This window comes from Rhinoderma darwinii, chromosome 4, assembly GCF_050947455.1.
Source record: "Rhinoderma darwinii isolate aRhiDar2 chromosome 4, aRhiDar2.hap1, whole genome shotgun sequence".
Classification (NCBI taxonomy): domain Eukaryota; kingdom Metazoa; phylum Chordata; class Amphibia; order Anura; family Rhinodermatidae; genus Rhinoderma; species Rhinoderma darwinii.
Genome location: NC_134690.1, coordinates 392,723,547 through 392,748,852, shown reverse-complemented (window position 1 = coordinate 392,748,852; position 25,306 = coordinate 392,723,547). Strand labels below are relative to the sequence as shown.

General features: G+C 40.3%; 1 protein-coding gene across 2 annotated transcripts in view; it reads right to left on the bottom strand.

Moving 5' to 3' along the window:
- Nucleotides 1–10,452: 10,452 nt before the first annotated feature.
- Nucleotides 10,453–25,306, bottom strand: part of SPATA17 (spermatogenesis associated 17) — a 188,244-nt gene continuing 173,390 nt past the window's right edge. Inside the window, exons 10-11 of one of the 2 annotated variants that reach the window (XR_012883284.1) lie at nt 24,771–24,904; nt 10,662–10,746 (exon numbers count right to left, since the gene is read on the bottom strand). Coding sequence is in view for 1 of the 2 variants with exons in the window: in XM_075863344.1 (XP_075719459.1) it covers nt 10,666–10,746 (81 nt within the window). In the remaining variant the exon portion in view is untranslated. Of the gene's footprint in view, nt 10,747–24,770; nt 24,905–25,306 lie in introns of both variants that reach the window. The other variant, XM_075863344.1, reaches the window with a different exon arrangement.

Here is a 25,306-nt window from a genome sequence, read left to right as displayed (position 1 = left end):
ATTTTTTACATTACATTAGAGGAAAAATGTGAAAAAGTTTTTTGGGGAACTTTTAATATTTGTTATTATTTGTACTACTATTAACTTTATTAAACTTTTTTTTACACCATTTTTTAGTCGCCTCGGGCACTTGAACCAGTGATCGTTAGATCGCTGGTACAATATACTGCGATACTAATGTTTTGCAGTATATCGTCATTTTCACAGGCTTCTATTAAGCCATGCCAGAGACACGGCTTAACAGAGGCAGACAAAAGGCAGCCCTGGGGGCCTTCATTAGGCCCCCGGGCTGTGATGAAAATCACTGGCGCCCCTCAATCGCGGTGTGGGGGCACCGATGAGGTGTGGGAGGGGGCCGCCCCCTCTCTATAACGCCTCAGATGATGCGGTCGCGTTTCACTGCAGCATTTGAGGGGTTAAACGGTGAGGAACAGCACTATTGTAGGAGAGTATGGAAGGCACTCAGCCCGTGAACGCCCTCGATACCTTCCTATGACACTTATTACGTACATGTACGTGATAATGTGTCAAGGGGTTAAAGGAGTTGTCTGTTTTTTTCAAATACCCAATTAGAAAACCCATTTCCATACACCCTAAGGCTGGGTTCACACGACCTATTTTCAGACGTAAACGAGGCGTATTATGCCTCGTTTTACGTCTGAAAATAAGGCTACAATACGTCGGCAAACATCTGCCCATTCATTTGAATGGGTTTGCCGACGTACTGTGCAGACGACCTGTCATTTATGCGTCGTCGTTTGACAGCTGTCAAACGACGAAGTGTAAAAATACAGCCTCGTCAAAAGAAGTGCAGGACACATATACATTATATGCAGGACACTTCTTTCAGACGTAATTTGAGCCGTTCTTCATTGAACTCAATGAAGCACAGCTCAAAATTTACGGCTGTCAGAGAAGCCTCGCAAAATGCGAGGAGGAGCAATTACGTCTGAAACGACGGAGCTATTTTCTCCTGAAAACAGTCTGTCATTTCAGACGTAAGAGCCTCTCACCGTGTGCACATACCCTAATAGGGAATTCTGAGTTAATAGAGGGCGTTCCTCTGTTCAGGGTCCTACTCTTGGCCATTGTGTAGATGGTTACAAGGGGCGTCTCCTGCTCTGGAGGACCTGTCCTGTCCTGCATTACACAGACAACCCATTGAAATGAATGGACACAGTGTAATGCTTATTTTTTTCCAGTGGTGGCGCAGCAGGGAAAGATAACACTTACTGCCAGTTTTTCCCACAGATTACAGCTGATCGCTGGAGGTCCCAGAAGGAAAAAACTTTGTAATCTGTTTATTGTTAAGGGACTTTTCTAACAAATAGGGATTGTCAAAAGCAGACAACCCCTTTAATAGTGGAGGGTCCCCATTCAGGACCCTCATCTACTAGCCAGAGCAAAAGGTGTCTAAAAATAATGTTTCTCCCTCTGGAGGACCCAGAATGACTGTGTATTACATGGACAGACCATTGATTTTAATGGGAACAGTGTAATGCTTTATTTCTACTGTGGTGGCGCTGCAGGGGAATTTAAAACTTGCTGCCGGACTTCTCCACAGATTATGTACAGAGACTGAAGGAACAGAAAATCACAGATGATTACCAGATCTCCAGTGTAAGCAGCCTATCCGATAACAATATCTCAGCTTTCTGGACCCATATACGAATAGAAAAGGGATATTGGCTTAACTGTAGTATCACCTGAAATATCTGACATACTTACCATAATTAACTGTACAGAAAAAGGATTTTGTCACATTTGCCAGACTCAATGTGGTCTACTACTAGGACACCATCTATGTGGTCTACTGCTGGGACACCATATATGTGGTCTACTGCTGGGACACCATCAATGTAGTCTGTTAATGGGACACCATCTATGTGGTCTACTACTAATAGGACATCATTATTGTGGTCTGTTAATGGGACACTATAAATGTGGTCTACTACTGGGACACCATAAATGTGGTCTACTGATGGGACACCATCAATGGGGTCTATTGCTGGGACACCAACAATGTGGTCTACTACTGGGAAACCAACAACGTGGTCTACGACTGGTACACCATCAACGTGGTCTACTGCTGGTACACCATCAATGTGGTCTACTGTTGGGACACCATCAATGTGGTCTACTGCTGGGACACCATTAATGTGATCTACTGCTGGAGCACCATCAATGTGGTCTACTACTTGGACACCATGAATGTGGTTTACTACTGGGACACCATCAATATGGTCTAATACTAGGACACCATTAATGTGGTCTACTGCTGGGACACCATCAATGTAGTCTACTACTAGGACACCATCAATGTGATCTACTGCACGGACACCAGCATTGTGGTCTACTGCTGGGACACCATCAATGTGATATACTGCTAGGACATCATCAATGTGATATACTACCATGACACCATCAATGTGATCTACTGCTGGAGCACCATCAATGTGGTCTACTACTGGGACACCATCAATGTGGTCTACTACTGGGACACCATCAATGTGGTTTACTACTGGGCCACCATCAATGTGGTCTACTACTAGGACACCATCAATGTGGTCTACTGCTGGGACACCATCAATGTGGTCTACTGCTGGGACACCATCAATGTGATAAACTGCTAGTACACCGTCAATGTGGTCTACTGCTGGGACACCATCAATGTGGTCTTTAATAATGGGACACCATCAATGTGCTCTACTGCTGGGACACCATCAATGTAGTCTACTACTACAGCACTAAAATCTCTGTAAAGTCTCCAAACCAGAGGCATAAAGTGAAGCTCCTGGGCCCCAATGCAGGAACTCCTACCATGTGGCATTTGTAATACCATGTGCCATTTATTATACTGGTGTTTTGTGATACGGCAGAGGGGCATTTGGACCCCTTCAGGCATTAGGGCCTGGGTGCTATTGCTTCCTCAGCTATGCAGCTGTTCGAAGTGAGTTTCGTAGAAAAAACCCAAGACAACACAGGAAGCATCTAAAAACAGCAAGAAGATTTAGCCCTCACTATCAAACCTATAGCCTGTTAATTATGAGCATTGGGCCACTGAGCCTCACAAATTATCCATATATTAGACTCTAAACAACCAAACCTAAAAATTAAATTACACCTATGTAACATCAACCAGAAATTGTATGCAAAGTTCTACAAAGTCATCCAGTACAATCACTTCACCGCACTTTGATTTAATCATAAACAGAAAATATTGCTTCCAGCCCTTTTAATTCCCTCCCACCATGCTCCAGATGAGGTATAGCCGGTGAAGGAACGCCATCATTATTATGCATTTACTGCCATTTCAGACACTTTACAAGTTTTGCATGAGTATTTAACGGCTAATTGAGCACATTTACAGTATGTTGCCTCACCCAAAGTCACTTTACCCGCAAAATAAACAAAAAAATTCTACTTTCTATTTTTAAGTAAATTCCAAAAATTACCAATTTTTGGGGTTAAACAGAACACACCAACATTTTCTTACATTTTTCGACAGGTTTCCTTTGTATATATACATTTCATGCCTGTGCATTTTATATTACAATGAAGCCGTTCTATTAAAAGGTTACATGCAAAGAAGTTTCCCCAAGGCGGCTGAGTTTAACATCTGTTAATGTCTAATCGTGTTTAATGTCATTTTTATATCGGCATAAAGCAAAGGATATTAACTAATACTTAATGAATTAACATTCTGGCAGCAAATAAGTTTAGACAGAAAATACTGTCCATGCATGAGGCAAGACCTGAGAGTAATATATCAGAGAAAAGAGCTTCATTGTGATGAATTCAACCTGGAATCTAAAAATTTAAGAAAGGAAATGAAAGTGCAACGTGTCAGATCATCATGTTCCAGTATTGTATGGATCTCTGGAGGAGAATTAGTCAGAATTCCCCCTAGAAAATGCCAATAATGAAGCAGTTCCAGTTGGAGAGCTATGTCATGTTATATAACCCGGCACATCTGCAGCATTTTAAAGACAGCAGCACCTCAAGCACATCTACAGCAAAGTTTCTTGTTTTACGGATAATAATTGTTCTGCTTTATGGATTTGGTAGATATCATTTTAAGCTCAGTTTGTATTTTAATAAACATAGAAATAATTTTTTAAAGAGACCCTATTCCTAGGTTGAGCTTCCATTAAAAAAGATGTACTAGAATCGACAATCACAGGATAGGTGATGATTGTCTGATCGCCGGGTGCCCCACCAATAACGAGAATGGCGGTCCCAAACCCCCCTATCACTGCGGCGCACATGCTGTTCTAAGCTGTTTCTGTCATTCCCATAGACTTTGAATAGAGTGGCATCGCTCATGCTTGACCGCCGTTCCATTGAAAGTCCTCCTCACTGCAGTGGGGCAGTGAGGAGGAAGGGGAGGTTCGGATCAGTGTGGGCTCCAGCAGTGGCGCCACCAGCAATCTGACAATTATAACCTATTCTGTAGATAGGTGATAATTGTCGATTCTGATAGAACCCCTTTAAGGATATCTGGGCAATGTCCCATGAAAACTGTACTTGGAACACATGGTCTAACAAGCTCTCCATAGTGTCAGAGAACAGGGTCGTAGCTAAGAGTAGCTGGGGAGAGAATGTGCCCCAGGTGCTGGGTGCCGCCAACAAGACACTCTACTTTAACCAGAGTATCCAAATACAAGGCTAGGGCAGCAGACTGAATTGAAGAAAAGTCCAACTATGCCTCTACAGAGGATCTTCTGGCAAGTCCAGGCTCTGGGACAATGATGGGCCTGTTACTCACCTCGACGGGAGAATTCAGCGCCGCTTCCTACGAGTGCCCGCAGTTTCTCGCTAGTGGTTTGTCTTTTGCTGCAGCCCTGCTGATTTAGACGTGTACATGTACTGCATAGATGGAGGTTGGGCTCTCAGAATCATTTCGGTGGAACCTCAGAACCACTTCATCTGGTGGACCCAAGTAGCCCATCCAACAGTGTTGGCACAATTGTATACAAAAAATGGCCCCTCATTGTGACAATTAGGGGACACGAGAATCAAGGTCTACCCCATTACTTCTTAAAATATGACTCTTTCTGTGTAATGTCACCCCTCTTGGGTCTGATTAATAGGTGACATAAATCACAGAGGGGAGGTCTGTATATATATATATATATATATATATATATATATATATACACACACACACATACTGTACACTAATCAGCAAGCAAGTTTCTATCAGACCATAATAATTTTCTGGATGTCAATAAATAACGTTTTCCTCATACAAAATTCTCAAAAAGTTGTTTGTAAACCCCTGAAGCCTCCAGCAATCTATCGAAATGGGTCTTCTCAAGGGCAAAAACTACAGTGAATACAAGTATAATCAATACAAATCTGTACTTCCTTCCAAAGTCTTCAGATACGTGGATAAATATAATGTAAGAAAGAAAATTTCTCTATACATCACTAAGGTATTACAGTCCTAGTCAATCTACTGAAAGAGAATTTTTCACCTTTATTTTTGTAATAGAAAACAATTTACTGAAACACATAAATTTTTCATTTTTTAATCTTTTTATATTTTTGGATAGTATATGTGGCTATTCTATTTTCTTTACATGATTTGGGGGTAGCCATCTTCCCTGAGCTGGTTCATCGAGTGTGAACAGCAGTTTAGAGATTTGCTTTACATCAGGCACATGTACATTGGAAAGCTCAGTCAGAAAATGGCCTATTGGCCTCAATGGGAGAGTGTAGTGAGCATGCTCTATGAGCAGAACGGAGGTCACTGTGCAGGGAGGGGGAGGAGCTGAGCTGTCATTATCAACTATTGTCAATGGTGTGACACTGTGTAATCTGCCTCCACTTTTATAATAGAGGTGTTACTTTTCATTGTAATCCTGTCTGTGATGATAATGTGATGACCCTACCCCTGTGTTCACAGCACAAGCTGAAAAGTGATCTCTACAAAACAGGAATTTTTATTCTATTTTGAGGCTCAATGTACAGTGTGAAAAATTTAAAAAAAACAAATCTAAAAATTTGATTTCAACAATAGGTCATTTTTGAAATTGATTATCTTTATAGCACATACCCACATTATAATATTATTTCATTTTTTTTGGGTTCCAATTCCACAAAAGGGGTTATTAATCACCACATTCCGAGAGCAATAACTTTTCTTTCATTGACATTCATAATGCCGGTATTTTTTTCGGCTTTATTTAATGGCTACCCATAGCTTACCATTTACTTTACATAAAACATTCTTGGAAGTAGAAGGCAAAAAGATCGAATCTGCCATCAGTGATGAAAAAGATCCCAAAATGGTACCTACAAAAACGACAGCTTGACCCACAAAAAACACAAGCCCTCACACAGTTCCATCAATAGAAAAATAAAAAACGTTAGGGCTCAGAATATGGTGAAATAAAACAAATTTTTTTTTTTAGAATTTTTTTTTGTAGTAAAACATAAAAAAAAATATACACATTAGGTATCGCTGCAATCATACACATGGTAAATGCTGTAAAATCAAAACCCCAAAAACAATGGATGGCGGAGTTGCTGTTTTTTTCTTCCAGTTTCCAGCATATTATATGATACACATTAAATGGTGCCATTAAAAACTACAACTCATCCCACCAAGAAAAACTCTCGTATGACTATCTCGACCCCAAAAAAAAGTTATGGCTCTTGTAAAACGGCGTGGTAAAAATAAAAGCAAAAATTGGCTGTGCAAGGGGTTAACTCTATGACCCTGAAGGGAATTTTGGATCTATTTAGATTTTTTTTTTGAATTTAAAATTCTCAAAAAAAGTTTTTGAGGCCCTTAGACCTCCAACAATCCGTGGACATGAGGTTTGTTTTTACTTATTTCATTTAGAAATATTTTTTTTATTTTTAGAAATAAAACCGGATTAATCTGATAAAGTCTTTTTGCTCTTTTTAATCGTACTGATGGGATATTGTAGTTCAGAGGTAAAAAGCGACACAGAGTGAATTATTGTAAAGCAATGAACTACTCTCAGGCACCGGCAATCAAATAGACAGCACTCAGGGCTAAAAATTACTGCTGCCTTTTTATTCATCAACAGTTTTGTGAACGAAACCCCTTTACAGCCCCATCCGCGTTACTGAAAAAAGCACTCACATTTATTTGGCGAAATTAAATCTGAGTCCGCAAGGGCCTGTTCCTTACTTACCAGTATTAAAGGAAATTAATTTCTTGTTGCAGCGCAGAAAGACAAACTTTTCAAAATGTTACATTCATAAAACTGTGACAAGAGCAAAAGGACAACAGACTTTATTTTGAAGATTTAATGCCATTCGCAGGCTACTACTTTTCTCGGGATTTTTTAAAATGCCACGTACATCCCTCATCTTTTATAGCAGGAGGACCGGCTGTATTTTCAATAAAGTTCGTTTTTTTATATTGCAAATTAAATTGGGCAGAATGACCTATCTCTAATACAGAAAAGACTCTCAAGGAATTGAGGAATTAGAAACCATCATTTCGAAAAACGGAATTCTATGCACGAAATATGCTGATAAAATATAGACCCATTTAGGTTTTAAAGGGCTTGTCCCAGCAGGACCATTAGGGCATATGGACGTTTTAGAGAAAGTTTTGCTCTGGCAGACTCAGTCCATCCATGTATTTCATGGGCGGCCATTCCTCTGAATTGGCCACCATGTAATTCTACATTTTCTCTACAGCGTCCCCCATTGGGACCCCTACCAAGCACGATACTCCAGTCTCACCTCCCTCCTGACCCACCAGTACGTCCATGGTAGGGAGAAGTTATATAAAGCAGTGGCTGAGCATGTGCGCTACCGCTCAACACAGCTCTATGGGAGATATGGAAAAAGCCAGGTGAGAATGATAAATGATAGGCTGATAAATGACCACAGCTGGAATACCCCTTTAAAGGGGTTTTCCCATCTTAGAAATTTATGGCACATCCTGACACAGGCCACAGGCTGTAGAATCTAAGAGTAGGCTAGTGGAGAGGGGGTCGTGCATTCTGTTCAATGGAAGTCACGGAAATAGCCAAGCAAACGCTGCTCGGCTGTTTCCATAACAATTATACAACAGAATAGAGAGAGACATTCGCACGTGTGGCCCTCTCTCCACTAGACCCTGCCCAGATTCTGCGGCAAGCAGCCGCAGCGCCCAGCAAAACGGTGGTCTTGATACCCCCATTCTCAATATAAGTGCGGGTCCCAGAGATGGGACCCGCATCTATAAGGCATTTATGGCATATCCTATGGATATGCCATAAAAGTCAGATGGGAAAACCCCTTGGACAAATGGTAACTAAAATTAGAAGTTTTTTTATTTTATTTATTGATATTATTATATTGATTTCGATAAGTTATAATCTACTGTGACTAAGGTGATCCATCCTGATCCTTCTATGGGTAAAGGTCAAGGAAGGTCCAAAGGTCCCTTATGGTATGAAAATGTCCGAACTCATGATGTAAGTAATTTCCTATAATGCCCTTACACTCATGCAATAAAGTAAATGACATACACCTTACAAGACTTACATGAGGTTGGTCATTTGCATTCCCCAGGGGAAAAGGTCTGGAGGTCCAAATGTCTAGATCCTTACCCATTCCCAGCAGCAGGAGCACTGAATTATACGTTTTGCCTCCATGACATCTGTAGCTATTAACTAAGTTGATGGTGGCTTCTTGTAGAGAACTGTGGCATTGGAAGCGTGGCCTGTCTTTTGTTACAGTAATTATACCGAGATCTTGATATGAATCTCCATCTTGAAACCACTTAAAATCCTACATATTGTTAGAATTTTTTTGCATATGGTCATGTAAATATATGAATCTTAAGTAGCACCTCCCAACCAATCATCCAAATTCCTTACAATAGTAATTCTGCTGGCCAAGCCTACAGCAGTTGTAGCGGACAACCAGTATGATACTCAACAATGTATTCTAACATCCCTATGTTTTCTATCAAAGTCTATGATCTGTAAACTACAACTGCTCCTGTTTTTTGGACTGAACCAGTATCATATTTTCATTGCTAGAGTTTATGTCAGAACGGGGGTGACAAAACAACATGTAACTTAAATCATTCAGCCATAACACTAAATCCACCTCCCTAATATTGTGTAGTTCCCCTCGTGGCGCCAAAACAGCTCTAACATGTCAAGGCATGGACTCCACAAGACCTCTGAGGTGTCCTGCGGTATGTGGCACCAAGACTTCAGCTGCAGATCCTTTAAGTCCTGTACGTTGTGAGGTGGGTCCTCAATGGATCAGACTTGTTTTCTCAGCACATCACACAGATAATCGATCAAATTAAGATCAGGGGAATTTGGAGGCCAAGTCAACACCTTGAACACTTTGCCATGAATGCCTGTACCCAAGGTCTCCCAGCAGAAGATTGTCCAGAGCATCACATTGCCTCTGCCAACGTGTCTTCTGCCCATAGTCCTTCCTGGTGCCATCTCTTCCCCAGGTAAGCGACACACCTGCAACCGGCCGTCCACATGATGTAAAAGAAAATGTGATTCATCAGACCAGGTCACCTTTTTCCATTGCTCCATGGTCCAGTTCTGATGCTCACGTGTCCATTGTAGGCATCTCAGCGGTGGACAGGGTTCTTCATTGGCACTCTGACCGGTCTACGGCTATGAATTCCCAAACGCAGTAAGCCGCAATGCTCTGCGTGTTATGACACCTTTCTATCATAACAAGCAGTAACTTTTCCAACAATTTGTGCTACAGTAGGATCAGACCAGAAAGACTAGCCTTAACTCCCTAGGCGCATCAATGAGCCATGGACGCCCATGACCCTATTGTCGATTCACCATTTGTCCTTTCTTTCAGGAACAATTTTGGTAGGTACTAACCACTGCGTATCGGGAACATGTGTATAGCCCCTAAGTGTTCTCTTAATAGCCAGACAATAGGTGGAGCAAAATAAAGTTGTTTACTGACTAGATGAATGGAGGATCTTGGGATGAAAGATAAGCATTGCATCAGAAAAGGAGTATATACGTGAGTTAAAGGGGTATTTCCATCGCAGACATTTATGCATATCCACAGGATATACCATAGATATCTGATAGGAACGAATCACACCTCCGGGACCCACACCTATCTGGAGGATGGGCTTCTCCCAACCCGTCCTGCCTCCAGCCAGAGAATGAAAATGTGCGCAGCTCTCTTCATTTACTTCTGTGGGAGTTATGGAAACAGCTAAGCAAGCGTGCCAGAGGTGGGAAACTAACCTATGGCTTTGCCCTAAATGCCTGAGATGGGTATACCCCAGGTCAATTTCATGAAAATGGAATTTATACTACACAACATTATCCAGATTATCAATGTGTATGGTATAGAGAGATATTTTTATTTAATTTAATTAACAGCTGTTGAGAAAAAAAATCATGATCCTAAATCTTGAGAACATTACAAAAAAATTGAATTGAAAAGCTAAAATACACAAAATCTTGACTTTGGGTTCCATCAATGATAATTCTCTGTAAAAAGTTAAATAGGCTTCAAATACAAGAGTATAAAGACTTTTTTGGAGTTTTTGACGCGCACAATCTTTTTTAAATTTTTTAATTTTGTATTTGATGATAATACAGGTACGGTACAGAAAAATCTTCCTTGAACTTTGCTAGAAACATTTTTCATGTATGAATTCATCGTAAGTGCAAATACTTATACTGCTTGTCCAGCTTTGGAGTACGTGCGGCCATGTTTGTCAAAAAGCGGGATAGATGTAAAGATGGCTTGGAAGTCCTGTGGGAAAAAAACAAAAACTAATGTAAAATTATTGTTATAATTTGATGAAATTTCTTTCTTCAGAATTCCAGTTTAGCAAAATTACAGATCCCTGTGTGTGCGTGCGTGTGTGTGTGTGCACGCGTGCGTGCATGCGTTAGATAAAAACATATTTTTGTACCCTCCAAGGGTCAAAATATGACAGTAGCTCGAAAGATGGAAAATTTAAATTAAAAAAAATCTCAATTTATTAACACACTGTATAGAAAACGTCACCATTCGATAATTGATAAGTAAGTTGATTCAACTCTATGTCTGTGAAGGGGATTTGGAACTTTGTATAAAAAAAAGGGAGCTTGGGCTGCTAAAAAGATAAATTATGAAATCAGCACAGAATGTTGGATCTAAAAAAAACATATATTGATGGGTATTCACTATAAGGTAATACTTTATCCTTAAAATATCTTATTGACACGTCTGTTTTATTAAACACTTGTGTTCCGCATAAAATAACAATCCTGGAGCATCTTTTCAAAGAACTCTGCATTGTGCTGTCCCTCTGTTACTCCTCCTGGAAATGTAAGAATAAATTGACCGCTGGGCATTACCATTCCCTCTGTGGCATGTCGCTACACAGTTTTACACTGTCCGATCAGTGCTGAGATTGTCAGGCTGTGTAGGGACAAACCTAAAACATAAGAGGAATGGTAACGCCCCATTGTCAATTTATTCATACATTGCCAGGAGGAATAACTGAGGAACAACTCAAAATTCTAAGTAAATATGTTCCAAAATTGTTATTTTATGGGAATACATTTACTTATTAAAGCAGACATGTAAGGAGAGCTGATAAATTCTCTATTATATGGCTCATAACGAAAAAATATCCCCTCTGGGGATCAATGATCCTTTTCAGAACTGTCTTCTACTTAAGATACATATTTGGAAGTCTCATGTTCTTCTAATTTAATGAATAAATACCCTAATTTTCTGTTCTAATATTATCCGGCCATGTCAGAGTTAAGTCATAACCAAACCAACTGGTAATGAATGATAATTATTATGATTACCATAAGGAAGGTCTTAAACTGTCCAGTTTCTCTGGCAACAGGAGCAATTGACATCAATTTCCTGATTGTTTCCAGTAATTTCAACTAATTAATGCCCAGAAACATAAAGTGATATTTCTTATTCTCATAAATTGCAGCAGATTATGTAATATGACTCCTATCTCACCTTGTAAATGAAAGGGTTTTAATACTCAATGCAATCCATGAAAATGACATGTCAGAGCAGTATTATGTTTTTATAGGCCGGCTGTAGAATTAACGCGTGCACAAGAAAAAAAAGTTTTTGAAAATAATAAGACCGATATAATCTTATTTTACTCTGTTTTTCCGGCCCGTAGACCCTGATAGTACAGAGAAGCCAATACCGAGTGCAATGATTTATCTGAAGAATCCCCAATACTTTATACACATCACTGGTGAAAACTGCATGGCTGGATTCACACACACAGTTTTGATGCAGTGTATGGTCCAGACCGCCCAGCCATAGATATATATATTTCCACCTTATTCATATGCTCATTTACCAGAGTAACTATCATTTTTACATTTCTTTTTTAAAAACTGAATCAGACGAGCTGCCTTGTCAGAAAAACCAAGAAACTAGAAAACGGACATTTCCCGACTATATAACGTGATTTCAAGACCCCCTGAAGAATATGAACTGATGACTTCTAAGGAGCATTTAAACTTTTCAAAATTTGTCGAGATTCCCTAGTCTCACATGTATTAGAAAAAAGCAATAACCTAAAAGGGAACTGGGAGTATTGTGGGCTCCAACAAAAATTTTAATTTTCACCATTTAATTATATGTATGTGATTCAATGCCATAATGGGGCAATTGACCGATTTTACAAAAAAATTAAAAAACTATATATATATATATATATATATATATATATATATATATATGTATAGATTAAAAAAATCTGGAACTTTAGTATTACTACACATATGATATATAAAGGCTGGAAATCTAATGAAGAACTTTTCATTCCAGCGAATGTCTTAAGGGATACATAAAGTTAGAAGACTATATGTGAACTCTTTTTTTTCCCGATGCCCTTGGATCAGTAATGATAAATGCAAGTGGTGGAACAGCAGTGTTGACCTCATCCTCCCGGCGTTGGAGAGAATCTTAATATTTTTACTTATGCTAGGTTTTCATTGTACGACTTGCCCCCGTTTCCATGGCAACTGAGGGCCTTACGGTATACTCTAACTGGAGTCCTCACATTACGGCCACCCTGGAGGATGATTTTGTCTACAATTTATAGCACAAAACAGCTGGTAATTATGTGTCAGAGCATATGTTGATGAGAAGGCCAAATACACATTTAAAGATTTAGCATCAAAGTTGGTGGCATTTCCTGAAAGCTTATGTGCTGAGAAAAGTATGGCCTTGGTAATTAAAAAAGTTATTTTTAACAAACAAAAAAGTTACTATAAGGATAAATTAGTAAAATTGACTATCGTATGGAAGTTATAATTTTTTTTTAACATATGACTCTTAGTCAATTGTGGCATCAGATATTTCAAACACCCACTCTATTATTTTACTTGTCTGTTCTTTCTGCTCTATGTCCTTTCTGAAGAAAAAAACAAAACATCATCTCAAGTAGATGATTCATAGGAAAAATCTGCTTCAGTTTAGGGGTTCCAACCTGTAACATGAAGCTGGAAGAGGTGGTGTAAAGGATTTGCCAGACACAGCTTCTGCGTCCACGCCCGTGGGCAATTAGTCTGCACCTGCTCCTATGTCTGTGGGACTGACTACATCTTCCACCACTCAGGATGGCAGGCTTAGGAGTGAGAGAGCCCATCACAGCCTGGCCAGACGGAGCTAGCTCCCACCCACTGTCTATTTATACCTGCCTTTCCTGTTCCTCCTTTGCCTGTGATTCTTCTCTGCTTGTTTCCTGGCTTGCTGCTGCTGCTACTGCTTGTACTACTCATCCTCTGCTTGTTATAGACCTTGGCTTTCTGACCACTCTCCTGCTCAGCATTTTTGTACCTCATTCACTCCAGGTTTGACTCGGCTCGTTCACTACTCTTGTTGCTCACGGTGTCCCCGTGGGCAGCTGCCCCGTTTCCCTAGCTTCTGTGTTCCCTTGTCTGTTTGTCTTGCACTTACTGAGCGTAGGGACCGTCGCCCAGTTGTACCCCGTCGCCTAGGACGGGTCGTTGCAAGTAGACAGGGACTGAGTGGCGGGTAGATTAGGGCTCACCTGTCTGTCTCCCTACCACGTCATTACATAATCACAGGCCCATATACCTAGTCTACCCTGGTCCCTGACACATCTATGGACCCCCTTCAGACCCTGGCTCAGCAGATGCAGGTCCCTGCCTACTTGCAACGACCCATCCTAGGCGACGGGGTACAACTGGGCGACGGTCCCTACGCTCAGTTAGTGCAAGACAGACAAACAGACAAGAGAACACAGAAGCTAGGGAAACGGGGCAGCTGCCCACGGGGACACCGTGAGCAACAAGAGTAGTGAACGAGCCGAGTCAAACCTGCAGTGAACGAGGTACAAAAACGCTGAGCAGGAGAGTGGTCAGAAAGCCAAGGTCTATAACAAGCAGAGGATGAGTAGTACAAGCAGTAGCAGCAAGGCCAGGAAACAAGCAGAGAAGAATCACAGGCAAAGGAGGAACAGGAAAGGCAGGTATAAATAGACAGAGGACGGGAGCTAGCTCCGTCTGGCCAGGCTGTTATAGGCTCTCCCACTCCTAAGCCTGCCATCCTGAGTGGTGGAAGATGGAGTCAGTCTCACAGACATAGGAGCAGGTGCAGACTGATTGCCCACGGGCGTGGACACAGAAGCTGTGTCTGACAAATCCTTTACAGGTGGTTTTCCATTATCCTCTGTTGTATTTCAATTAGTGTATAAAAATACATTGCCTGCAATATTTTTATGGCCTCTATCCACAATGGTGCGGCCACCCTTAACAATGTTTCTGTGGTCATCCTCAACAATGTTTCTGTGGTCATCCTCAACAATGTTTCTGTGGTCATACTTTACAATATATCTGTGGTCACACTCGACAATGCTTCTGTGGTCATACTTTACAATGTAATTTTCTACAATGTTTCCGTGGTCAACATCTACAATATTTCTGTGATCATCCTCAACAATGTTTCTGTGGTCATACTTTACAATGTTTCTGTGGTCATACTTTACAATGTTTCTGTGCTCATCCTCAACAATGTATCTGTGGTCATACTCGACAATGCTTCTGTGCTCATCCTTTACAATGTATCTGTGGTCACCCTTTACAATGTACAGTATCTGTGGTCATACTCGACAATGCTTCTGTGGTCATCCTTTACAATGTATCTGTGGTCATCCTTTACAATGCTTCTGTTGTCATCCTTTACAATGTATCTGATGTATCTGTGGTCATCCTTTACAATGCTTCTGTGGTCATCCTTTACAATGTATCTGTGGTCATCCTTTACAATGTATCTGTGGTCATCCTTTACAATGTATCTGTGGTCATCCTTTACAATGTATCTGTGGTCATCCTTTACAATGTATCTGTGGTCATCCTTTACAATTCTTCTGTGATCATCCTCAACAATGTTTCTGTCGTCATACTCGACAATGCTTCTGTGGTCATACTTTACAATGTTTTTGTGGTCAACATCTACAATATTTCTGTGGTCATCCGCAACAATGTTTCTGTGGTCATCATTGTGGTCATCATTCTGTGGTCATCATTTACAATGTTATGGTCATGCTCGACAGTGTTTCTGGGTCATCACTTACAATTTTTCTGGCCATTAAATTGAGCCCTGCATGAGCTAGTATCTTCCATTTATGCAGCATCTATAGTTGCTGAGTTAATGTATTATTTTGGGAAGTTGATAACAGTCTGTTAATAGTAACGAAGATTTCAGTAATGAGGTGATATGGAATGCAATTCTAGATCAATGTGGTTAAAAAAAAAATCAAATTGAATGAAATCTTTACTTGTCCGCCCATCTCCCGAGATATATTTAATTGTGTCAAATTCTAACTTGTCTGGTTACAATATGGATAGAAGAAGTGGTGGAGAGAACATACAAACAACATGCAAATAATTCCCCTGGCAGGGGTGGAGTCGATGATAATAACGTAAAAGTCATAAAGGGTACTTCACCTTGATCAATTCCTTTAAAGAACAAAGCTTTCTACAAGAATACAGAAACAAAATAATACAAAAACCTTAAGGACATCTAATCATTAAAGAGTACCTGTCACCTCTCCTCACATGTAGTCTGTTTGCACTTATGTTATATGGATTGTCCCTACGTATCCAAATCAATTATTTATACGTATTTTTTACATCTATTGTCCTTTTAACCCTTACTGCATGGTGCATCCTTGTTTTTAATAAACTTTTAGTCCGCCGTAATTTCCTGCATTAATTTCCCGAATCAACTATGCAATTTTTTGTCTACCCATGTTTTAACTATGTATTTCTCACATAACTTTGCATCGATTCGATCATTTTAGCACACTTTGTTATTATATTGTTATTATGGTAATTTTTTACCTGTTTGCTCTGAACTCTGACCTACCTGTTTTTGGTGTTTTTTTTGGTCAACAGCTCTGTCTGAATTGGCCCAATTAAGACTATCACAACATCTGTATATATACATGCTCTTTTTCTGTCTGTTTAACTTGCCTGAAGAAGACGCCGGTTTGGCGTTGAAACGCGTAGCCACCCTGTTCCAATAAAACATATTTTATATCGGACCGAATCTCTCTGATATTCCTTTGACCGTACCACGCAGCAGCGCCTCCAGAAGATCCATCTCTTTTCATTTACCCTACTCACATGTAGGACTGGGCAACTAATCGAAAAACTAATCAACTTGCAAATTTAGTTTTTTTCGGTTTGGTTATGTTCTGGTTTCAACTGTATCTGCATCCTCAGGACACAGATAGAGTTGAATACTTTGGAGCAGGGAGCAGTCAGCTCCACACATAGCACAGACCGGAGGAGACCTGCAGAGGATTCTTATCCACTCATCGTGGGAACGGGGCTAGATGACTATTTATTAAATTATTTTTATTAGGAAATATGGGGGCATTTTACTGGATGTGGGGGGCAGCTATGGGGACATTATACTATGTGGGGCCAGCTATGGTGTAGGAGCAGCTATGGGGGCATTATACTCTGTGGAGGGAAGCTATGGGGGCATTATGCTGTGTGGGGGCTACTATGGGGGCATTATACTATGTGGGGAGGCACCATAGGGGCATTATACTGTGTGGGGGCAGCTATAGGGACATTATACTGTGTGGGTAGCTATGAGGGCTTTATATTGTCTGGGGGCACTGTAGGGCATTATACTGTGTGGGATGCAGTGTCAGGGGTATATTATAAACAGTAAAAAATATTATAAACAGTAGTATACAGCAGGCTCAGGGAGATATATATTAATTCAACTGCGTGGCATGCAAATAGGAGGCATGGCATGTAAAAGGGTGTGTGATCTAAATATTTATTAATCGTAATCGAGATTTTGATTTAGGTCATAATCGCTCAGCCCTACTCACATGTCTATTTTAGTAAGTATTTGTATTCCCCCTGAAATAACAATTCTGGAACATATTTTCTTAGAACTCTGTGTTGTGGCGTTGCTGGCTAAATAGGTTTGAAGACTGACAACCACTTTTATGGTCCAGAAATGTGCTCAGATCAATTGTCACCGCCCTCCCCCCACTTCTCATGCCAACTCAGCACACTACTAAGCAGGGGGCGACATTAAGCACAGAAGAAAGCTCCTTGCAGTATAAAGAGACAATAAAATCTTTCCTAAGGCATGAGGGGAGTCACATTTTGTTTACTTTTTTAATTTTATTTTTTAGAAATGTTTTTACAATTTATGAAAAATGTAGATGTCAATTGTGACTAAAATTGCTGTTTAAGTCAACACCGGTTGTATCTTGGTGTCACGTCAACAATATATTTACCTCTACCACGCGGTAAAAGGGCGGCTTGTCACAAAGTGGTGCTCAGATTACTCTGATGGCATTTTATTTGGATTTGTCCAACCGTTCTTAAACGTTGACCACTGACCTGGAGCTTGTACCTTATCGACTCTCCACTCTCTGCAGTAACACTGTAAATGGAAATCTCGTTGACTCACTTGACAAGCCTGGCGAAAACTGCTGAGCTGTTCAGCTAGAGAGCAAGAAGCATCCTCGTCTTTAACTCTTTGTTACAAAACACATTAGATATATTAATGTCGCCGGGTGACAGTTATGCCTACTACAATTATTCTCCGACCTAACACAGATTTTATTTCAATCGCCAAGAGACCACTAAGCTATCCTAAAAGAGATTGATTGATCTACCCCTAGGTTTTGGTTGGGGGCAAACTTTTCTTACGACTGAAACCAATTAGTGGGCTTGGCACTTGTAGAGCAAAATGTAGGTCAGCTGCGAGTAATAAAAACGTATTGACTTTTTTCTGTCTGTAAGCAGCATGAAAGGGGTTTTGTGGCCTTGTCCTACATGAAATCGAGCTCCATTAATTTCACTTATTTCAAGTAGCTATGTCAGACACTAATGCTTCTTTTGCACTTTTCACACAAAGTACATTGACACCATTGCGGACCCGGTGATACAAGTTTACAATATTTCAGCCATTGAAAGCACTTGACGCCAGTAATTCTTATGTGTTGTCCATAAGGCGAAGAATAATTCTAGTCCAGACAATTAACCGTGAACATAATTTTTTTCTATCATTTGTATACAAAGAGGCACGAGATGTAATATATATTACCGAGCTTTATGTCTTGCATTTTAGAAAGAAAAAATGATGATTAACGTAAAATAAGTATAAAATAAAGAGTTGTGTAATATTATATTATATGTGGTGAGGTGATTGGGGTTTACTGTATGAGAAATTAACATATGAACATTTATTTATTTTTTTAGATTATTTATAAAGGCTCCCCCATTTTAGATTTTTTTTAATACTATGGAAGGCATTATAAACCCCTTCCCACTCACACCACATAAATTAATGGGCTAAGAAACTGGTCTTTGTGTCTGCAGCACGTTCATTTATAGGCTGCCTTTGATGGCACGGCGCTCCTGCACGTAATGCCATCGGCAGGATCGGGCTGTCACATCGATAGCCCGATTCTGTAAATAATCAGTTCCCGTCACAGTAAAACCTGAATACAGCGCTCATAAAAAACACTGACCACAGCGCTTCTGCATTCAGGTAGTTGCGAGGGAACCCTGAGACGTCAGTAATGATGTCACAGGGATTACCTCAGCAGGGGGGGCTTAAAGGGATGCAGAGAAGTTGCCATATGCGTCTTCTCTGCATGTTTGGCTATACAGATCACTGGTAATAGTAATATAATGGGCTGTTATCATTAGATGTTATTAGTGAACTGTATATGGGGACAGCAGGGAATACATAAATAATGTGTTCCCTGCTAACCTAGTAAAAAAAAATTAAGGCTGGGTTCACACGACCTATTTTCAGACGTAAACGAGGCGTATTATGCCTCGTTTTACGCCTGAAAATAGGGCTACAATACGTCGGCAAACATCTGCCCATTCATTTGAATGGGTTTGCCGACGTACTGTGCCGACGACCTGTCATTTACGCGTCGTCGTTTGACAGCTGTCAAACGACGACGCGTAAAAATACAGCCTCGTCCAAAGAAGTGCAGGACACTTATATACATTATATGCGGGACACTTATATACAATATATGCAGGACACTTATATACATTATATGCAGGACACTTATATACATTATATGCAGGGCACTTATATACATTATATGCAGGACACTTATATACATTATATGCAGGACACTTATATACATTATATGCAGGACACTTATATACATTATATGCGGGACACTTATATACATTATATGCAGGACACTTACATACATTATATGCAGGACACTTATATACATTATATGCAGGACACTTATATACATTATATGCAGGGCACTTATATACATTATATGCAGGACACTTATATACATTATATGCAGGACACTTATATACATTACATGCGGGACACTTATATACATTATATGCAGGACACTTCTATACATTATATGCGGGACACTTATATACATTATATGCAGGACACTTATATACATTATATGCGGGACACTTATATACATTATATGCGGGACACTTATATACATTATATGCAGGACACTTATACACATTATATGCGGGACACTTATATACATTATATGCGGGACACTTATATACATTATATGCAGGACACTTATATACATTATATGCAGGACACTTATATACATTACATGCGGGACACTTATATACATTATATGCAGGACACTTCTATACATTATATGCGGGACACTTATATACATTATATGCAGGACACTTCTATACATTATATGCGGGACACTTATATACATTATATGCGGGACACTTATATACATTATATGCGGGACACTTATATACATTATATGCAGGACACTTATATACATTATATGCAGGACACTTATATACATTACATGCGGGACACTTATATACATTATATGCAGGACACTTCTTTCAGACGTAATTTGAGCCGTACTTCATTGAACTCAATGAAGCACAGCTCAAAATTTACGGCTGTCAGAGAAGCCTCGCAAAATGCGAGGAGGAGCTTTTACGTCTGAAACGAGGCAGCTGTTTTCTCCTGAAAACAGTCTGTCTTTTCAGACGTAAATGACAGCTATCGTGTGCACATACCCTAACAATCATTCCTACGGTGAAAAAAATGACATAAATAAATAATAAAATGAACAAAAAAGTAAAAAAAAAAAAACCCTTACCAAAAAAACGTGCACACACCTCGTGAACCCAAACGCACCAGTTTTACACATTCTGCGTGATACAAACGCGTTTTGCAGGGATGTCGGGTGCTCAGGCATTGATACATTCCAGTCAGGCAGAATGTACGTTACGCCAAACATAAAATAATTACAACCGAGCATTGATTTTAGTCTGTTTTACCTATGCCCTGTCTGTTTTTGCGTTTTAACTAAAAATTGTTGTCCTTGGATGATTATCCCTCATGTACAGAGGCTGCGTCTAAAGCTGAGGGATGGAGATGCATTTCAAGCTAAAATAGGGTTTTCGTTCTCTGCGCTAAAGCGACGTCATACGTTACACAATGCACACACATTAGACATCATTATGCACGGGAGAATTAAGAGGATTCATTTTTGGGTAAATATTATTCATTGAACAAACTGCCTTAAAACTTTGCATTAAAAATTGAGGAAATGCCGTATTTTTTTCCTTTTTTCGGACGATTTTTCTCGCAAAAAAAGACTTACAATATAAAATTATATCGGCTTTAATTTTAAATTATTAGAAAATCCTATGTGTCCCACAAAAAAAGAAACAAAATATTTTGGGGTGGATTGCGAAACAAAAAAACCCCCAAAATTTAACTTTAGAATACATCATTCCAAAAGGTGACATTTTTCTCTGGTCATCAAGTCCCCAACCACCCCCCCCCCCTCATCATGAAACAGTTAACAAAGAAAAATGATCTTTTTGGGGGAATGGGACATTTTCCTCACCATCCAGCAGCCTGTAGATCCCCTCTCCCTGCCTGCAAGCCCTCTGTAAATGCTCAGAAACATCCTCAGTCTGCATAGCCCTGTCCACGGCAAAAAGTGTCTACAATGGGCATGAGAACATCAGAACTGGACCATGGAGGAATGGAAGAAGGTGGCCTGGACTGTTAAATCACGTTTTCTTTTACATCATGTGGACGGCCAGGGGTGCTGCTTACCTGGAGAAGAGATGGCACCAGGATGCACTAGAACTAGGCAAGCTGGCAGAGGCAGTGGGATGCTCTGGGCAACGTTCTGCTGGGAAACCTTGGGTCCTGGCAATCATGTGGATGTTGCTTTGACACACCCACCTACCTAAACATTGCTGAAGATCAAGTGCCCCCCTTCATAACGGTATTCCATAATAGCAGTGCCCTCTTTCAGCAGTGTCCACTTTCAGCAGTGCCCACTTTCTCCTAACCCAGGCAGTAGACTTGTCGAGTCTTTGAGGTGTAAAATGTAGCATTTTCGTTATGGATTTGGCTCAATATTCAACTCAGAACCATGATATGAAAATAAATTACTCACGGTTAATTGTTTTAAACTGACGCTTTAGGCTAGGACTCCATAGAAACACAGCAACGCCTGTGAATTGTAGTAGAATGAAGGGATGACTGCTTCTTGCAGTGGAAAAAATCTCCATGTGGAAAAAAAAACGACCATGACCAACTAAAAAAATCTATGTTCACAGTAAGGGTATGTTCACACGGCATATTTTCGGCCCGTAAACAGCCGAAAAATTGGAAGCAGAACGCCTCCAAACATTTCAATGGGAAAAATGACGTTCTGTTCCGACAGGTTGTTTTTTTTGCGCAGCCGTTTTCAAAAGACAGTCGCTTAAAAAAACGGCCGCGAAAAAGAAGTGCAGGTCACTTCTTGGGACGTTTTTGCAGCCGTTTTTCATAGACTATTGAAAACAGCTAAAAAACGGCCGTAAAATACAGGATAAACGCAGCGAAAATCGCGAGTGGCTTAAAAAACGGCTGAAAAGGAGGAGCTGTTTTCCCTTGAAAACAGCTCCGTATTTTCAGATGTTTTTGAGTTTGCGTGTGAACATGCCCTAAGACATCATGCACACAGTAGAGGCGTGTGCACAGAGCCTGTACGGCAGCAGACAGAGGCCGGATGGCTCCCTAGTATGGAGCTGTACGTCCAAGTTCCAGTGAAGAAACCATCAATTCCTGCAATTTTACTTTGACTGGTAACCGATGCCATGTTGCTGTGGGTCCCCAATCTTATTACTCGATGACTGTTCATTCGAGTCAGGTGAAATTGCTCTCTAACATCACCTTGAAAAGTGAACTATAAATAAATTGTGGTGATGCAATAAAATAACAATGAAATTACAAGTGCAGGAAAAAAATCTGACTCCTGGAAACAGCCGAGTGGAAGCGTTAAGTATATGGATTTATTAAGCATGGCGTAATTTACTATCATTGAGTGGCTAACCTGAATTTTCTGAACGCAAAGCATGTAATTCTGCACGACCTTACAATTTACATTTACATTAATGACCTATGAATTTATCCTGAATATATATCATGCTAATTAGCTCATGGTAACAAACGCCATATCAAGTGCTGCAAACGACTGAAAGTGCGTTCTGTGAAATATGTCACATGCAAACTGTTTTACTAAACAAGCAGAGCCGGCTCATCTATTCCGCCACATTATGCTTCTATTCTATTCTCTGTGCACCGGTCGTCTTGATTTTATGACTGTACTTATGTATTTTAACTAATTCATTTTTCTTAACAAAAACACATTAAAAGGTCACACAACACGGTGGTGGCGTCATCCAAATATTATTCTGTAAAAGAACTTTGTATTCTGTAAGGATATGTTCACACAGAGTTTTTCGACAAGTTTTTTGACGCGGAAACCGCACCACAAAACTCGTCAAAAATGGCCCAAAAATGCCTCCCATTGATTTCAATGGGAGGCGGAGGCGTCTTTTTCCCACGAGCGGTAAAACCGTCTCCCGGGAGAAAGAAGGGACATGCCCTAACCTCCCATTGATATCAATGGGAGGCAGAGAAAGCGTATTTCGCAGCGTTTTATGCCCGGGGCGCTCAATGGCCGCGGGCGAAAGACGCGGTGAAAATCAGCGTGCAGGGTGAGGAAAATCTGCATCAAACTTCCAAACAGGATTTTGAGGCAGAATTTCCGCCTGCAAAAAAATCTGTGTGAACATAGCCTAAATCTGCGCATTTATAGGAAGAATTGATCAGGTTCAACTTCAGATATGCGCCATCATCCGTCCGCCGTAAAAAAGGCATAACCATAATAATGTATTGCGTCATATCAAGTGTGCGACTCTACCATCAATATTTTTATTGAAAAATTTTCAAAATGACAAATATAATACACAATAACCACAAACACATGGTTGTACAAAAACGCAGTATAGCACATAATATACTTAGTACATAGAACTAGCATAGTGTCATAACTTGGCAAGTCAGAATCATTCTAAACACCCCCACATTTATACATAGTACTAACCATGCAGAGAGAGAAAATACATTAAAACATGTTGCATGTGGTCAACACACACAAAAGGCCCTGAAAATAGGGCAAAAACATATATACAAAAAAAACAAAAATAGAGAGTTTCAGGTTTAAATATATTGGTTTCAAAACAAGACATGCATTACGGGGATATACAATTTTGAGGAAAAAGATGCCAATTCTTCCAGGTCTCTACATACTGCGGGTACCTGTGATCTTTATATGCCATCATTTTTTCGTAAGCACATGTAGTATTTAGCATGTCATATATTTCCCCAACAGAGGGAAGGTTCACCAGAGGCGTAGCTAGGTTCTCCAGCACCCGGGGCAAAGATTCAGTTTGGCGCCCCCCAACCTCTTTCCCGACATCTCCTTCCCCCTCGCCGTGTTTGTTTTCTCTACCAATCGACGTATCATTGCTTTTTATGTAACACATTTGTACATCTTACAAGCAATATGGTTCTATACACAACACCAGAACCAAGCTCAGTACATATATACAGCCCCAGAACCAAGCTCAGTACATATATACAGCCCCAGAACCAAGCTCAGTACATATATACAGCCCCAGAACCAAGCTCAGTACATATATACAGCCCCAGAACCAAGCTCAGTACATAAATACAGCACCACCACAAATACAGCTCAATTTAGTGCAACCCCTGCCGTATAGGTGTGTACGGCGTAAAACGACAGCTCCCAGCATGGCCCGAACAATGGTGAGGATATGCTGGGAGTTGCTGTTTCACAAAAATAAATCCTATCATAATCATCTCGCTGCAGATCATACTGTGACTACATTACTGATTAGAGGCAGAATAAACATTTACATTAAGTGACTCACTGGTGACAAGTCAGATTCTAGTTATTTTTCTCCATCCGGTCCATCCTCTATGACGACTTCTCCTGGGGACAGACCATTTCTGCAGTTTGCTGCTCACATGTCTTCAGCTTCTCACTTTACCAACATTTCTGCACCTATAAATAAATATAAAGTTATCATTATACCACACACTACACCCCTAAATATTATAGCGCCATACACTGCACCTCTAATTATAATAGCACCATACACCGTGTCCCACACACACCGTGACCCCTGTAGATAGTGCGCCCATATAGCCCACCCCTGTATATAGTGTCCCACAAATAACTCCCCCTATAGTGCTCTACAGATAGCCCACCCCTGTATATAGCCCCCTGTAGATATAGCCCAGCCCTGTATATAGTGCTCCACGTATAGCCCAACCCTGTATATAGCCCCCTGTAGATATAGCCCACCCCTGTATATAGTGCTCTACAGATAGCCCACCCCTGTATATAGCCCCCTGTAGATATAGCCCACCCCTGTATATAGCCCCCCTGTAGATATAGCCCAAC